Source organism: Elephantulus edwardii, unplaced genomic scaffold, assembly GCF_000299155.1.
Source record: "Elephantulus edwardii isolate Elephantulus edwardi_28Jun2011 unplaced genomic scaffold, EleEdw1.0 scaffold00021, whole genome shotgun sequence".
NCBI classification, from domain to species: Eukaryota; Metazoa; Chordata; class Mammalia; order Macroscelidea; family Macroscelididae; genus Elephantulus; species Elephantulus edwardii.
Window position 1 is genome coordinate 2,586,240 of NW_006399771.1, and position 18,972 is coordinate 2,605,211.

Genomic DNA, 18,972 nt, shown 5'->3' on the forward strand with positions numbered 1-18,972 from the left:
CAAAAATTATGGAAAAGTAAAAGAAAAGATTCTTTCATTGTTTTACAAACACTCCCCCTGGTCCCCTCCACCATGCAGCCCTCGCTTAGACCGTGTTCTTAAGGTCTTGGAATCCCTGCATTAACTGAATGCTTGTTTTCCTGATCTGAACTGTCTCATGAAAAAAAAAAATGCTTTGATTCAGCATATTATGTAAAGAGGGAAAAAGACAGGAAAATAAGAAAGTCTGTGATTCAGAACCCAGTTAAAGTTTAAAGCAGTTGGAATTTTCCTTTTCATAAGTGGTAAGGCTGACCTTGATATGGAGTCAGAGAGTCCTATTGTCATATGAGGGGTTGAACAATAAGAAGATCACACTTCTTCTGGAGTTGTCTCCACTAAGTGCCACGCACTGGCCCACCTTTGCTTTATTCTTAATTGAGGTGTTTTCTAGCCTTGCTAGAAGATGGTGAAAGTGGCCTGTTAAGGGATCTCTAATATACAATACCATTCTGCAACTAAACTTATTTTAGTTAATTTAGTTTAGCAAAAGGGAAAGCAGGTGGTCTGATGTCCCTTATACTCTTTTTAAAAAAATTTGTCTGTGTGTACCATCAAACGGGATCTGACTGGTATAGAAGGAGATTGCCCCTCCTTCTCTAGCATCTGGTGGATTTGAGCCACGAACCGCTGGGACTGCAGTGCACCTTCTTGCCACTAGGCCACCAGAGTTCCCCTGGCATTTTCCTTTTATGACCAGGAATTTCACAAATTTCCAATTTTGTGTATCTTATGTGGAACCAAGCTATCTAAGTCTGATCTCCTCCAGCAAAAATGAAAGAAAGGAAACAAAGTCCTAGAATAGAGTCCTTCTCGTGTTATACATTGCTAAGCACAACTCCAAAACCTTAAAGGAACCGTCCACATTCACCAAGTACTTGTGAACTCTCAAAACCTATACCGCTCTGCCTCTGTATCGCTCCTTATTACCCCTGCATGAAGTAACCCGCCCAAATAGTAGAAACTACTGGAATCCACATGCCTTTCAGCATGTCTGATTTAAAGTCTTGTAAGGACAAAAGCTGGAAACTTCTCCACTGATCTGCGTGTATGGTAGTTTATTAAAACACACACACACACACAAAAACACTACTCCCCCAAATGACCACATCTAGGCTGAATTAGTCAAGTTCTTTTTAGACTTTTTTTTCTTCGTTCTTATCTTAGTAAATAGCTCTGGGGCCAACTGACCTTTGCCCTTGTTTCTAGCCAGTAAACTTCAAGCAGATGATGGCTTCTCCTTAGGCTATGAATTCCACCAGCCTATGCATTCCTTAACTATGTCTTGTGGCCTGTTTGTGTAAGGGTATAAATAGTTTAATGGTTACTTCCCTCCACCCTTGTTGGCTTTCAGATCCTTGTGGTCCAGCTCCCTGGTTAGTTAAGTTTTACTTTCCTAATAAACCAAAGCCAATGTCTGTCTTTGGTTCAGTTTTTCAGTCTGTGAACAGGAACCTTAAGAGACTTTCCCTCTGAGGCGTAAGCCTCAATCATTAAGCCAGCTCAAATCCAGGAGACTGAAAACCCCCCAGAAGACCCCCAGGTAGGGAGTAAATATGAGAGGCAAATGGGGGTGCCTGGGGGAAATCCTAGGACTGCCTTTGGCATCCATATACGGTTTCTTAACTTAGTTGACAGGAATGTGGACCCATGGGTTCATACAGGGATGCTCTGAATATGTCCCAAGGTTTCTCAGAACTACTGCAGAGTGTAGGAGTTGAGAAGGGAAAGAAAGGCAGGCAAATGCTGGTCACCAAGGTATTCTGGGTGAAGCTCTGTGTGGTTAAGTCTGAGACTGATGAGGAAATAGCTGCAAAGGAGTCCTTAAAGTTGCAGGAAGAATTGGGGTCATCCTCTGCTTATAAGCATTTGGCCAAGTGGTGAAGACATGTCACCTAGCCAAGCAAAAAGACAGCAAAGGGTTCATCGTTGTTGTTGTTGTTGTTGTTATGTGCCGTCGAGTTGCTTGCGACTCATAGCGACCCTATGTACAACAGCCCTAAACTCCGCTCTGTCCTGTGCCAATCGCACTGTCTCTGACACTCCCATCCCAATTATCCCAGTCACTGAATCAATCCACCTCATAGAGGGCCTTCCTCTCCTGCGCTGTCCCTCCACCCTCCCAAGCATGATTGTCCCTCTCCAAGGACCGGTGTCTCCTCACAACATGTCCAAAGTATGTTAGACGGAGCCTCAGAATCCTTGCCTACAAGGAGCCACCCGGTTTAACCCTTTCCAGGACAAATCTTTTTTCCTAAAAAAAAAAAAAAGGGGTTCATTAGAGAGCTCAAAAGGACCGGAAGCCATTGTGGACAGCATCCATGTGGTCTGAGTGGAGAATTCAACTCAGCCGTCAGCTGCTGGTTGCAGTAGGGTGGTCACCCACCAGCCCCACCCTTGGTTCCACTTGCAGGACCTCACACCCACCAGAGGTCCTACAGGGAAGATGGTGGGGAGAGAGAGAGAAAGGAGCTGGACAATTCTGCGGAACGTCTCTCATGGCTGAAGCCAGCAGGGGCACACTTTGCACTGCAGTGACCAGCTCTCAGGCAGAGAATGTGGTTTGATAGGAGGGAGTCCTTCTGTGCTTGCTCAGGAAGGACCCTTCCTTCAAGTGCAGCAGCATAAACCAAATCCTGGGGCCACGAGTGAATGGCCTGGCTGGGGTACACAGGAGCCCAAGGGGCCAGGCCGCCTCTCCCACAGCTTGACCAGTCTTCCACCCTCACCTTGGCCACCCCAAGCTCCAGCAGCAATGGTGTGTCTTTGGTGGGGTCAAAGTTTCTGCAGCCCTCTGGTAAAGGAACTGGCATGAGACAAGAGGCATCCTGTTCAACTCACGCATTGGTCTCCAAAGAACAAACAAATTTCTTTAGTACAGGTTGATATGAAGGTTAAGTGCATGCCTACACTCAGCAATGTGAATTGTGGTGGGATAGACCTAAACCCCCCTCCCCCAACCCCTCTTTGTTTCACTGTATTGATGATATAATGTTAATCTGTGATTTGCTGTCTTTCCTTCAAGAAGTAGCGCTGTAGTTAGTGTCTCATCTACAATCTTGGTGACGTCAGCTGGTCAAGAATGCCAAGTTACAGGGACCTGCATCTTCGATTGTCCCTGTGATGGTCAGAGACAAATGATAGCTTAGCCTCTCCCCACTAACATTAAAGAACTGGCAAGTTTCCTTGAGTCTTGACTTTCATGAGTAAAAGGAATGAAGGTTAAGCTAGTGAATTTTTTCAGACTTGCAAAGGTCACCTGGTAAAAGGGAGAAAAGTCCCACAGCCTTCCATGCTTGTGGTCAGTCAGCAGTTGGTGGATGCCCTTCAGTGACCACCAAGTTAGATTATGAGTCAGCAGAAGGTAGATTCCTCTCTCTCTCTCTCTCTCCCAGCCCCACCCCTCCTTCTCTCACACCCCACCCCCGCACCCCATCAGTTAGCTCCAGATATCTGCAGGAAGCTTCAATCATGTGCCCTCAGTGCCTCAGGAAGACTTTCACGAATTATTAAAACTAGTTACTACTCTGGTGGCCTAATGGCAAGGAGCTGCACTGCAGTCCCAGAGGCAGGAGGTTCGAATCCACCAGATGTTCTGCAGGAGAGGGAGGTACAATCTCCTCCTCTACCAGTCAGATCCCATTTGACGATACACACACACAAAATAATAAAATTTTAAAAAACCAACCAATAAAACAACAAACTCTTCTAAAAATAAAAACCAACCAAAAAAACCCCAAACAACAAGTTACTCAAAAGACCAGTGTGAAAAAGATCATATAAGAACTTTATGACTTTTGTATGTAAACCAGTATAAAATAAAACATAAAACAAATAATAAAAATGTAATAAAGAAAACAACAGAAATAAAACCCCAAAACTAGTTATTACAATTAAAAAAAATTCAAGAAGGAGGAAAACTAGCTACTCTGGTCTTCAATAACCATGATCTCAAGGAAGTTGGGAAAGGACGTCAAATGGCAAAAGTAATCGGAGCGACAGCAACTGCTCAGCTCCCAGACCCAGGTGTGAAATGAGGGCACACGGCAACTTACTGCAATGGAGGCCAAGTGGGGCGTGTCATAAGGGAATGCAGACAGGGGCCCCCTAGATCTGTAATATATGTAAGGGAGGGAGGAGAGAAGTTAGCCTCATTTGCTCCTGGTGTGGCGATGCAGGCCACTGGGCAAACACTGCCCACAGCACCAAAGATACACAAGTGCTCTGGGCAGAAACAACTGATTCCGAATGCTAAGCCTGAGGCTCGCTCCTGGACCCCACCCTGACTGTCCATTTGGAGGAGTCCGGGGTCTCTTCACAAGCTGTTGTAAACCTTTGTCTAGTCTGTTAATTAAGTAAACCTCTTTCTCTGTGTTGCCTTCTTTTGCCAGCCAGCCTTCCTCTTCCTCTCAAACTGTGTTGGGGATCAATGGAAAAACCAAAGAAAAGCTATTTTACACCTCCTCTCCTGCTCATGGAACAACACTTTGATTAGTCACCCTTTACTTATTATATCTGGGGCCCCACTTCCCTTATTAGGAAGAGACTTTTCAGTAAAATTAGCAACTACTCTTCCATTTTTAAGAAGATTGTGGTATTTTGGTTCTAAAAGTAGCTCCCTCACAGACAGGAGACCTGACCCTAATAACCCTAGACCCCAAAGTATGGGCGGTAGCATTGCACTACTGCATACTCACCGCCTGACCATTGCAGCTCAGATTACCCCCGGAAGAATAAGTCTAAAACCAGGGCATGGCTGCATTTTCCAACTACCAGTTCTCTGTTTCCAACTTTTGCATTCCAGTCACTAATTATTATTAATGCACTTTGATTGTACGTTCGATCAATTTCAGACTGCAAAAGTTGGTGGAAGTCTTAAACTTCTTCAGATTTGGCTTTTGTGAGATATGCATATTTGAATAATAGTTCTATTACCAGGACTCCCGTGTCTGTGCACGGATAGTATCCTAGCCGTCACAGCACTGTACTTCAGGATGATGTTTTTGTGTGTTGTTGAGTCAAAACCAATTCAAAGCTGACCTTCACAGTGGGTTCTCAGAGATGGAGAATTCACACGGGAGGACACTGCTCATCTGTCTTCCACGGAGCAGCTGGTGGATTTGAACCACATACTTTTGGGTAAGTCTTGAAATGCTCTTTTTGACGATGAATGCCATACCATTCCTCTTCAAACTGTCATTTTTGGCATAACAGGTCATGTGATTGTTGATACAAAGTGGCTAGTACCAGGCCATCTCAGTCCTTTAATATCTAGGGTATTGATCTCTATGTATTCCATTTCACGTTTTTCACAAATTCCAGTTTTCCTAGATTCATACCTGACACATTCAATGTTCCAATTATTAGCCACGTTTGCAGCTCTTTCTCCTCATTTCGCATCTTGCAACATCAGCAAATCAAAGTCCTTCGTGGGGTGAAAACTTCATTACAATTGCATCCTAACAGTGGACACTACTCCAAGGAAGCAGTTCTTCCCCAGCTGCATTCTGAGTCCCTCCAATCTGAGTGGCCCATCTTCTGGCCTAATACCCAACAAAGATCTACCATTGTCCAGTAGACTTCAAAGGCCTGTTATTTCCAAAGTGGATGACCAGTCCTACTTCTTAGTCTGTCTTAGTCTGGAAGTGTAGCTGAAACTTCTCCACCCTGGGTGACAAGACTCTGCTGGTATTTGAGATCCTGGTGGCCTTGCTGTCAGCATCACAGCCACATGCCAGCACCACCGTACAGCACACTGACAGACAAGCTGTGAGACAGACTTAACCGGAGGGCAGCCAGTACCCTCAGGCCCAATCTCTTCCCCTCCCAAGGGCAGGTGAGGCCTTCTCTTCTTCCTTCCTGAATACCAGGATCACCAGTCACATACTTCCCTCAGGGCCCTGATGCTTGCTTGGAACCTTCTGTTTCCTTCTGTGGTATGGTTTCATCACAATGTCCCTTCCACAGGGGTATCTTCTGTGAGCACATAACCCGCTGTAGCTAAACTACCTTAATTAGTCTCTCTCAACGTCCTGTTTGATCTCCTTCACAGTATTAACTATCCTCTGGGGTCAATCTGTTAGTTTGTTTGCCACCTCTCTGCACGTCTCCATAAGCAGCTCTCTGGGAACAAGAAACAGGAATGGGCATGCGTGGTGCTCTTAGATCTAAGCTGCCATCCCCATTGACTGGCACTGTGGTCATCTCAGGCTTTGTCTACCCATCAAGAAGGCAGCATCAGTGTCTGTTCCCTCTGACTGAGGAGTACCCAGGTCTTACACACTTGTGAGCCCATGCCAATCTGCTTCCAGGAAACACTTGCTCTAGTTGTCTGAGTCTGGGGTTAGCTTCCCTTTCCCGCTCCTTATGGGACACGAGGAAGAGGCGACTGAGTGGCCTTTCTAGCTACCTCATAAGGGATGCTCCCTGGGGCTGGTCCAGGACTAGACACTCTATTGTGTCCATAGAGCCTCACTCTGTTCCTTCTCTCCTTTTCCACTGAAGCCTTCCCATCCCTCTACTTGGTGGCAGACTCAACTGGGAAATATCACGGAGTAGAAACAGCTAGAAAGATGCCCCTGGGTAGTAAGTAGTAAGATCTTTAATATATCACAGACCTAGCAATTCTCAAATAATCACACAGGATAATCACACAGAAAGAATCTCTCCAGGAACAATGAATGATTTTCAAAACTGAAGGAGAAAAGCATTCCAAAGTCACACAGGCTTGTCTGGATTTATCACCGGGCAGGGGATTGTTAGGAAGAAAAAGGTGGGTGAAAGGGGGACTGGTTGAACACACACCACCCTGGACAACCTCTCACATAGTTTCTGTGGGCGTGTGTATACGTGGTTGTACTATGGACACACGGGCCTGTTGTGCCAGGCTGATCATGGCACTTGAGATGCTGCCACAGGGGTCTCTCCTTAGCAAAAAAGGGGACAGAAGGAGATCAAAGGCCTGTTACCCGTCCAGTGTTCAATGATCAGATCATCATTTCCTTCACTGGACTTTAAAGCCAAGGTGAATGATAATGAATCAATACATACAACGTGTGGAGTAGCAAGGCGCCTGGCAGCTAGTCAGTGCTCCCTAAGCAACAGCTGTCTTTATTGTCACAGTTGCCATTACTATGGAAGTGAATGTAGCCCTGTGATGTGAGGAGGTATTTGGTGACAATCTGGTCTTCCCAGATGCCACCCCCACGGCGCTGGATTCTGTATCCCCTGTAACCAGTACAACGTCTGGCACCTAGTGAGCCTTCAGCGATTGACTGCTTAAGGGAACCAAGACTGAAGAACAGAGCCCTCAGTTCCTTTCCCAGGCTGGCCTCGGACACACCGTCAAGCTCAGAATTCCCCAGGCCTTGCCAGCGCCCGGAAGGGGTATGTCTCTCTGCATCACTGCAAGCAGGATTTTGTGCCCAGCATGTTACGTTTTACATTTGGAGCTGTCTGTCACAGATGATTTATCAGGCTCAGAGAGCGTGAAAGCCATTGTCCTCGTGGTTGTTAACGTGCTTTCGAGTCTGAACCGACTCATTCATAGCTGACCCTCCAGCAAGTTTTCAGAGGCTGTACGTCCCAGGGGAGCAGATTGCGTCTCTTTCTCCCTCAGAGCAGCTGGTGGACTCAAAGGCCACTGTGTTGGGATGTCACTCCTCACCATCAAGCCAAGTTCCTGGTAGGGAGGGATTCTCGGCAAAGATGGGCTAAGTGACAAATTCACAACCAATCACGCAGTAACTGGGGGACTAGTGGTGTCAGTCCAGAAGGGCCACTGCAGGGCCCAGGCTGCTAGTCAGTGCTCCCTAAGCAATAGCTGTTTTTATTGTCACAGTTACCATTATACTATGAAAGTGAGTGTAGCCCTATGATGTGAGGAGGTATTTGGTGACAATCTGGTCTTCCCAGATGCCACCCCCACGGCGCTGGCTTCTTTGGGAGACCTCCACCTGCTCCACCTCTCCATGTCTGGGGTCCCAGGGACTCAGGGTCTCAATAAGGACAAAGAGCTTGGCAAATCTCTGAGCCTGTTTCCCTCTCCCTCCTCTTCTTCTTCCTCCCTCCCCCTCCTTCCCTCCCTCTCTTCCATTTAGCCTGGCCTGGGTAGTTGTATACACAGTTCCGTCTACAGTTAATGCAAATGTTTGCAAATAGAGGCTTTTATATACTTAATTCCACTGACCACTTACCAGATGCCTGGCAACATGACTGAAAAACAGTCCCTGCTGTGGGACATTGAATTTCTACAGGAAAACCAGCCCCCAGCCCCCCTGGTTCACTTGGGAGAAGCAGAACCCACTTTCCCTGAAGACACAATGACAGTCAATTCAGATAAACCTCATTAACCCTCACAAGGAAGGAACATTCTTCTAAGGATTGGAAACAGTGGCCAGGTAGGACTGATTCGTTTAACAAATTTTTTTTTCCTTTTCAAGTTAATTGTACAAACTTGTACAGTGTTAAAACGTTCCCAATTTAGAACATCATCAGATTCATTCTCTTCTATCGAAAACCTCTCCTGAAGCGCTGGTGGCCTAGTGGCAAGAAGCTGCACTTCAATCCCAGAGGTACACTGTTCGAATCCACCAGATGCTCTGCTGGAGAAGGAGGGGCAATCTCCTCCTGTACCAGTTAGATTTGATTTGATGGTACACATACACAAAAGAATAATTTCTTTTTTTTAACAAAACAAAACACCTCTCCTGAATTCTGCAACCATGGTCTTTATTAGTGATTTAGAAGCCTATTTGACTGTATTTGTCAAATCCCTTGACAGATCGGCTTCACTTGGTGGCTCTACCTTGTGTCTTATAACCAGGACAACAGCCTGTCATTCCTTTAAGTCAGCCTGGCATGTTAAAAAGGAGTCAGTGAGGAAACAGTGTCCATGGGTCAAAGGGCCTACCTTTCTCTCCTTGTCACCATATTCAATGCCCAAAGTGTCCATGGCCCGGACAATGGCTGCCAGGGACTGGATGGTGTTGCTGTAGACAACAGGCTTGTATTGCTTCACATCTTCTCCAGAGAAGCCGTCTTCATGGATGATCCTAAAGGAAAATCACATATGAAATCTGATGAGCGTGCTGTCTCCTCTCAACACAGAGAGGCATCGGCTATGCGAAGCTCCCAGGACCAGGACCTCAGCCTAATTTGGAGTCCAGGTAACTAACACGTTGCTGCATTAATACCATACAACCTGGTGGACTACCTGAATGACTTAAGAGTTCTCTGAAACACAGAATGTCTGTCTGTCTGGAGAAAAAAAAATGCATCCTCTCAAAACAGTCAGAGAAATAAGAGCCAACAGAGTGTTACCACCAGTATGTGAACCCCCTTAGAACACGAAGGGCATATAGCATTTCTAAGTAAAGTTCAGGGCCTTAGCTTAAAAATTCCCTCAGGAGCAGACTGCTGTAATTCCTGTAAAATATATGCAAATGAATATAGGTAGTTCCCATATTAGGACATATTGTGATGAACCACACTTCTTGCCATCTGGGTTTTTTCTTTTTATACATTTTATTTTTAGAAATATGTACTACACAGAATGTTAAAATATATCTGTAAGCTTATATGTAATATTTCCAACCTCCAAAGACAAATAAAGATCAGATTTATAGATACTGATATTAAAAGGCAATAATAATTGAAAAGTGGTGACACGGGGAGGGGGGAAGAGGTAGCGAACTTACAGAAGAACTAGCTGATGAAGTTCTATTCCCATCACTCACTTTGCCATAAGTAATACAAATTGCTTTCACAGAAAGCTTACAATGCTGCTTATGAAGGCAGGACAACTCCCTTAAAACGCACAACCAACCAGATAGAGAAAAGTCAACTCTTCCCACCTGAGATGAGATTGAACTTCCGAGTTAACCTTTATTCACAGTGACACAGAGGACATAAATGTGGCGTCACAGCCCTTACAGGCCAGGTGGCAGCCCCTGCCCTCCTTCCTGCCTGCAGGTTCCTTGAAGGTTGGGGCTGGCAAGGTGTCATGGCCTCCAGTCCTGTTCCCCAGTTCCATCCCCCTGCACCCTGCAGATGGGGGCCAATCAACACGTGCTCATGGCTGGCAACGATCCAGAAAGGACAAAACCCGGGAGACGGGACTTCAGCCTTGCATTAAACCACAGCGTTGCAAGAAGCATCTTAGAACTGATAAGTAATTGAGAAAGAGCACAGGATTTCAAAAGCTCATGTCAGTCCAACATGGCACATTAGTTGTAAGGTGTACACATATCAATACACAACAGCCAAGACTTCTTCCATCTCATCAAAGTCCCTCACCATTCCTTCATTCCCTCCAGAACAAGAGAAATCATGAATAATTTCTCTTAAAGATAGCTTTCTGGAGATTCAATTCATACACCATGCAACCTCCCCAGTTAAAGTATACAATTCCTTTTTTTTTTTTTAGAACATCCACAAGCTTATGCAACCATCACCATGACACAATTTTGGAATATTCTGTCCCTCCAAAAAACTGCTGCACTCCCCCATCCCCAGTCCTAGGCAACCACGAATCTCAGTTCTGTTTCTATCAATTTCCCTATTCTAGAATTTCATATTAAATGATATCATGGAATCTTTTGTGACTGCTTCACCCCATTTGGGATAATGTTTCCAAGAGCCATTAATATGGTGTTGTTATTGGTGTGTGCTGGTGAGTCAAATCCGACTCACTGCTGACGCTCTAGTGGGTTTTCAGAGGCACTTAATAGCCTGGAGTTTGTCCATCTCTCCCCTGCAGAGCCGCTGGCGGATTTGAACAGTGTGCATTTGCGATCGCAGCACAGCTTCTTGCCACTAGGCCACCAGAGCTCCCTATCGATACTACGTATCGATACTTCATTCCTCCTTGTTATCAAGTAATATTTTACTATATGGTTATACTGCATTTTATTTATTATCATTTAATGGGTGCTAATAAAGCGTGTTTCAAAATTTGACTTGGTGTTGGATTTTTTTAAATTTTTTATTATTTTTGTGTGCGTGTACCATCAAATCAGATCTGACTGGTACAGGAGGAGATTGTCCCTCCTTCCCCGGCAGAGCATCTGGTGGATTCGAACAGTTCGCCTCTGGGATTGTAGTTGCAGCTCCTTGCCGCTAGGCCACCAGAGCTCCCCGGATTTTTTTTTTTTAGGTCCACTTTAGTCTATATTTATTTTAAAAAATTCTTTATTGCTTTGCTCATAATTATCCATATACATCTTGTTTTGTACCTATACTTTATATTTTATATGATTAATTACCATTGTGTAATTACCATTGTTCTATGTCTATTATCTCCCTGTCTGGTCTCTTACTTAGTTTCTCTAAGAGGCAGACCAGAATGTCTTGAGTGACTCTTCGTGGTCTTTAAATTTTTATTTTATTTCATTATTTTGTGTGTGTGTACTGTCAAACTGGATCTGACTGGTACAGGAGGAGACTGCCCCTCCTCCAGCAGAGCATCTGGTGGATTCGAACCATGTGCCTCTGGGACTGAAGTGCAGCTTCTTGCCATTAGGCCACCAGAGCTCCCTCTTCATGATCTTTTTATTAGCCACAAGTCCACTATGGAGGGAGTATGTAACCAGTTCAAACCATTAGGGTGGCACCCCAGAGAGATCTCAAAGGAATTGTCAGCTTGCACTGCTTGCACTGCTAAAAACTGGAAAAATATCTGAAAGGAGTGCTTCCAAACATCAGTGAATAGCAGCCGGCAGTGAACTCTGAGAGAACGGAAATAAACAAGATGGGCCCTGTGGTTGTTTTGGCTTTCTGCCCAGAGGCAGTTCCAAGCACCAGGAGGAAGAATCCAAGCTGAGTGCTGTGGTCTCAGGGAGCTGAAGAGTTAAAGATCAGAGGTCAGGAAGGCTTGCGTTTCTGGAATTTATATGGTAGAGGACAGACAGAGAGGAGGCCACTACAAAAAAGAAAACGCTCTGGAGATGCGAATGGGGATGTTCATGGGTCTCTAACTGTGCACCAGGGTGAGTAAAGTGAGATTTCAACAGCTGGGAGATCAAACAACTTTCAGACAAAGCACAACTCTCGCAGAACTTTAATGACATGCAGTTACAAGTACGAAAGAAAATGGTATGGTGAGCCCTCAAAAAGTGAGAAACAGAATCATCTTATGATCCAGCAATCCAATACTAGATATATAACCAAATGATGCATACATACATGAATATTTACGTTTATTCCAGACACATAAGTATGCTCGTGCAGAATCTGCACATACAAGTTGAAGTCTTTAGAAGAGAAGGGGTTACTGCATGTGTTTACATGAGGAAGAGGGTGCATCAATGCTTTGAGCATACATGTCCCATATGTATCCTGAGCAAACAACCCAAGAAGAATGTGGCGTCCAGATCAGAGGAAGATTGATCAACAACCTGCAATATACAGATGGCACTACCTTCTTGTTGATAGCAAACAAGATCTGCAGTACTTACTGTTGAAGATAAAAGATGCTTTAGTACAGATTATATCTCAATGTAATAAAAGCAGGGTGGAGATAGGGTGCTTTCCTGACGCACACTTTTCCTGATCCTGAATCTTGCTGTGCGTCACAGATGCATCCTATCTCCATATCTTTTCAATCTATATGCAAAACAGATCATTCACGAGGCTGGACTTTATGAGGGGGAATGTAGCATCAGGATTGGAGGAAGACTTATCAACAACATGTGTTATGAAGAAGACACAACCTCGCTTGATGAAACTGAAGAGGACAAGAGGCATTTGCTGTAGAAGGTCAAGGACTGTAGTCTTCAACATGGATTGAAAGAACAAAGATTCTCACCACTGGGCGAATTAGCAGCTTCATGATGGACGGAGAAGAGATTGAGATTGTTGGTAACTTCAGCTAGCCTGTTTCCACAATCAACACTCTATTTTTTTTAACTTTTTTTATTATTTTGTGTGCATGTACCATCAAATCAGATCTGACTGGTACAGGAGAATATTGCACCTCCTTCTCCAGCAGAGCATCTGTTGGATTTGAACCGTGTACCTCTGGCATTGCAGTGCAGCTTCTTGCCACTAGGCCACCAGAGCTCCCCTCAATCAACACTCTTGGCACCAGCAACCAGGAAATCCGAAGATTGCATTGGGAAAGTAAGATGACATGTGATCAGCCAATCACCTATAAGGGGAGTTTCCTCAGGGATGTGGCATGTATCCAATATATACGATGTTCTGGCAGAGATCACAGTTTTTGTTTTTTTTTAGCCCCTCCTCTGTTTTCTGATGGCCAGTTTTAGGGACTTGAATAGGCAGCCTGCTTTGTTACCTGTGGACTTGGAATCTGTCAGCCTCAATAACTGAGTATCTTAACTGCTGATTTTAGACTTATCAGCCTCTGTAGTTATAAACTTCCAGCCTGACATCTCACTGCTTGACTTGGGACTTACAACCCTTTGTAATCATGCGAGTCATTTCCTTGAGATAAATCTCTCTCTTTCTCTTTTCTCTCTCAGTGGTTTTGCCTCTATAGAGAACCCAGTCCAAGATATGTGACAATTGGACCACTGTATACATAAAGACTGAAGAAGAATTGATGGCTTTAAATTGTGTTATTGGCAAAGAATACTGAGCATACCATGAACTTTCAAAAACGCAAACACATCTATCTTAGCTGAAGTGCAGGCAGAATGTTCTTCAGAGACAATGGTGAAACTTCATCTGATAATCTTTGGATATTCTCTATGTTGGCCAGTCCCTGGAGAAAGACACCATGCTGGGAAACACAGAGGTCAGTAAATGAAGAAAACAACAGAGATGGTAAGGATGGTTGGCACAGGCTTGAAAAATGTTTGGTCTATTGTACCCTGGGTTACTATGAGTTAGAGCTGACTGTATGTCATGCCAACAACAAATCTTGAATATTTTAAAGATGCTAAAGAAAAACATAAAAAAAACCCAACAACCCAAAAAACAAAACAAAACATGAAGATTAACCCAAAGAGAAAGATATAAAATAGAAAAATGGAGCATTAAGAGATGAAAATATACTAACATTGAATCTAAAAATAAAAATTTCAACAGATAGGATTAATTGCACACTGGTAAGCTTGAAAACAGACCAATAGACTATTCAAGATAAGTCAGAGAGAGAAAAAAAAGGATGGAAAATATTTTCTGATGTTTAAAATACAGCAAAAAGTAAAACTTACATAAGAATAGCACAAGAATATGAAGGTAAAATTATATTATTGTTGTTGTTGTTGTTATGTGCCATTGAGTCACTTTGACCTTATGTACAAGATCCCTAAACCCTGCTCTATCCTGTGCCAACCTTACTGTCTCTGACACACCTACTATTATCCCAGTGACTGAATCACTCCATCTCATCGAGGGTCTTACTCTATTGTGCTGTCCCTCCACTCTCCCAAACATGATGTCCCTCTTCAAGGACTGGTCCCTCCTTGTAACATGTCCAAAGTATGTCAGATGAAGCTTCAGAATTCTTGCCTCCAAGGAGAAGTCCAGGTTCACCCACTTCAGGACGAATCTGTTTGTTCTCCTGACAGTCCATGGTACATTTAACACTCTTCTCCAACACCACAGCTCAAAGGCATAAATTCTATTTCTATCATCCCTAGTCATTGTCCAGCTCTCTGACGCATAGCATGCCATTGCAAAGACTATGGCCTGTATCAGGTGCACCTTAGTCTCCAGACCGACGTCGTTGCTCTTCAGTACTCTGGAGAGGTCCCTGACGGCTGACTTTCCCAATGCAATTAATCTCTTGTTGTTGATATATTTAACATATTATAATCAAAGTGGTACAACATTTATAAATAATTAAGATGTATTTTTTTTTAATTAAGATGTATATTGCTAGAGAAAGAATTTTTTTTTTTAAATTAAGAATGGCAATTGTTTTCCAGTCTTCCTAGTCTTGTGGGACACTTTGCGTGACCTGGTAGTTAAAGGAGGTTGTGCTATTCATTTCCTCCTGTGCCATAGACTTTTCCCAGAGTTGCCAGAACAATAGATTTCTCTTGCTTTTAGATCAAGAGGTCCCACCATCCTAGGAATGCTCTCTAAACCTTTGGCTACTACAAGATTCCCTTCTACTGGGATAGAAATGGGACTACCGCTTATCACACTCATGCATTATTGATCCTCATATCCACCTAATGAAGTAGGGAAAACAGGTCTTAAATATATTCCTTTACCAGAAGAGGAGTTGAGGCTGAGTGAGATTAAGTACTTGGATCACTGTCTCTCAGGAGGGAAGTCTTCGAATCAGGAACTGAACCTAGGTCATCAAGCTCAGAAGCTCTGCTACCACACCTCAGACCATAGGTAGAATTAGGAAGAATATCATCTAACAGGTCATTGTCTGCACTTGGGATGGATCAAGATAAAGAGATTTTTACTGATATTTGTAGAAATGGTGCAGTGTGTGTGTGTGTGTGTGTGTGTGTGTGTGTCTGTGTGTAATTCTTGAAATGAGTATTTAGCATTCTACAACTTGTTCACGTTGGCTTTAATCAGCTTAAAATAAAGTCTCCTGCTCCAGGGTAGAATTTTATAGCATTCCTTACCACCTCACCCTGATTACCACCAGATTACAAAGAACATGTACTCAATGATAGGAAGTTTAGACTACACAGGACACCAGGAGGAAGTATTACTCATCACCCTACCTCTCAGAAATAAGTCATACAAACATATAAGTGTCTGTCTTTCCAGCATCCCCCCCCCCCCCGTCATGCCATAGTTCTTCTCTTTTCTTTTCTGATGAAAAGGAAATAAACCCCAACAAGATATCAGGGAAAGACCTTGATAGTATCAAATAAAGCACCTTTGTTTTCTAGCTACCTTCCATCAAGAGAGGCAGGAGTGGACCAAGTTTGGGAATAAGAAAGACCTGACTAACCATTGATGGGCTCAGGTACCAGGGTACCAAGTCTTCAACTGACGGGCTCTTTGCCTTTGGTGGTTGTTGTTATATGTCGAGTCGCTTGCAACTCATAGTGATCCTATGTACAATAGCTCTGAACCCTGATCTATCTTGTGCCAACCTTATTGTCTCTGACATATCTACCCCCATTACCCCAGTCACTGAATCAATCCGTCTCATCGATGGTCTTCCTCTCTTGCACTGTTCCTCTACGCTCCCAAGCGTGACGACCCTCTCCAAGGACCGGTCCCTCCTTGCAACATGTCCAAAGTATGTCAAGCGAAGCTTCAGAATCCTTGCTTGCAAGGAGCAGTCTGGTTTCACCCTCTCTAAGATGAAACTGTTTGTTCTCCTAGCAGTCCATGGTATATTCAGTACTATTCTCCAGCACCACAGCTCAAAGGCATAAATTCTCCTATCATTCCTAGGAATTGTCTAGCTCTCTGACGCATAGTAAGAAATTGCGATGACTATGGCCTGGATCAGACACACCTTAGTCTCCAGACTGACACTGTTGCTTTTCAGTTCTCTGGAGCGGTCCTAAATAGTAGACTTTCCTAATGCAATTTGTCTTTTAATTTCCTGGCTGCTGGTAGCAAGAGTGTTGATTGTGAAGTCAAGCAAACTGAAGCTGTTAATATCAATCTCTTCACCGTCTGTCATGATACTGCCAATTGGCCCTGTGTATATATTATCTTATTCCTTGGGTCTTGGTTTTCTCATCCATTAAGAATTGTTATAAAGAATAAACATATAATACCTTTCACTTAACAAGTATGTTTATAAACAGACATCATCTCATCTCATTTGTGGTCAATTCAGAAAAAAATCATAGTTGACCCTCTATTGAGTTTCTAAGCCTATAAACAGAACTGCTCACTTTTCTTGTATGTGGCCATTGTTGTTGTTGTTAAGTGCTATCGAGTTGTAGATGACTATGAACTAAAGACCTGAACACGTGTATAACTTTCATTGTTTCTCCAAGTTCATAGGGTTTCTGGAGGCAAGCTATTTCAGAAGTGGATGTCACTCCTTCTTCCAAGTCTGTTTTAATAGGGGAGCTCTACAAAATACTGTCCACCAGGGGTAACCATTATCACATTTGACACATCAGTTTCACAGTGTTTAGCATCACAGCAACCACGAGTTACCTCTGTATAGAAAATGGACAGACCAGTGCTTTACCACTTAGAAGAATGTTTAACCAAAAACAATTAAAACCAGTCCTGGGGGCCGCAGATTAAAATCACCCACCTTTGGCTTGGTAGCATCACTTTCTGTTCACTGGGCCAACAGAGCCCTCTCTATGATGTGGCCCGTTAACAGTGCAATTCCCTACAGACTCGGCCCCCAGGTTTCCTTTCTCTTCTCAGAACATAAAATTGAGCTCATGTGAGACCTATACCTAGATCAAGAGGCTGTTGTCTGAACACAACAAGTGAATACTGCATGGTTTAAAATCAAGAACAGTGACCACTGCTTGGAATATACACAGAGAACCTGAGAATGGAGGCACAAAAGGAGACTTGTACCCCAATGTTCATAGCAGCGTTATTCACTATCACAAGAACATGGAAAGAACACAAATGTCCAACCACAATCGAAGGGATTGAGAAATTATGGTACATTCACACAAGGGAATACTGTGCAGCACGCAGGTATAATGATTCTTCTGTAAATCACCATCTAACTTAAGAGGAACTAGAGAACATTACGCTAAGTGAACTAACTTAGTCTCACAAGGACAAATATTGTATAAGGCCGTTATTGTAGAAACAGATAATTATGAAAATGTGTATGAGGCTCTAATGGGGGGAGGGGAGGAGCACAGGGGTGAGGATGGGTGGGTCACACAATTTGAGGGGTGGAGGAAGGGATGGGTTAAGGAAATGCAAAGATCCGTGTGAAAAATAATGTACGCGAACTGTGTAAGTGAACCAGTATAAAAGAAACAGTTTATATTAAAAAAATAAAACAGAAAGGTATGCGTCAGGGCTGTCTCCTTTCTCCATACCTGTTCAGTCTATTGCTCAGCAAATAATTTGAGAAGCTGGACTGTCTGAAGAAGAAAGTGCAGCAGGATTAGAGAGTCATCAACAACCTCTGTAATGCAAATGATACGAGCAAGGTCGTTGAAAGTGGGGAGGATTTAAAAGGCTTGTTTCAGAAGATCAAAGATGACAGGTTTCAATATGGAATACATCTCAAAATCAAGAAAATAAGAATTCTCACTATTGGGCCATGAGGCAGCATCAGGATAGACGGAGAGAAGTTTGACAATTGTCAGTGATTTTATCTTACTGGGATCCAAAATCAACAATCAGGGTAGCAGCAGTCAAGAAATAAAACAATGCGTCGCACTGGGAAAAATCTGCTGTCAAGGAGCCCTCCAAAGTGGTAAAGAGCGATGATGTTAGTTTTAAGGTTAAGGTGCACCTGAGCTCTTTTCAATTACCTGCTATGACAGTTGATCAGTGACTAAGGATGACAGAAGAATAATCAATGCCTTAGCGTTGTAGTGTTGGAGAAGAATACTGAATATCTCATGGACTAACAAAAACACAAGCAAGTATGTCTTGGAGCAACCAGGTGCTTCTCAGGGGCAAGGACAGTAAAGCTTCATCTCATGTACTTTGGGCTTATTGTTTCAAAGGGCCAGTCTCTGGAAAAAGACATCATGCTTAGAAAGGTAGAGGGTCATCATAAGATAGGAAGGCCCTTAACACGATGGATCGACACAGCGACTATAATAATGCTAACAAGTATATCAGAGATGATGGGGACAGTACAGAACAGGGCAGATCCATTGTTCATAGGGTCACTATGTGAGTTATAGGCGACTAGACAGCGTATAACAACATAACATTAGTAACAAAAATAACTCTAAAGCCAAAATTCTCCAAATATAGCTTCCTTCAGTTATGGGATAAAAAAAAGCATAATAATAACTAATGTTTGAGGCATTACCCTCCATATTAAGTATTACATGCATCATCTCATTTAATCTTTGAGAAAAG

General features: G+C 43.4%; 1 protein-coding gene across 5 annotated transcripts in view; it reads right to left on the reverse strand.

Annotated features, from left to right (window-relative positions):
- Positions 1-18,972, reverse strand: part of GNAO1 (guanine nucleotide binding protein (G protein), alpha activating activity polypeptide O) — a 240,976-nt gene that overhangs the window by 112,026 nt on the left and 109,978 nt on the right. For all 5 annotated transcript variants that reach the window (XM_006882516.1, XM_006882518.1, XM_006882519.1 and 2 more), the window contains exon 3: positions 8,951-9,092. In XM_006882516.1, coding sequence (XP_006882578.1) covers positions 8,951-9,092 — 142 coding nt within the window. The remainder of the gene's footprint in view (positions 1-8,950; positions 9,093-18,972) is intronic.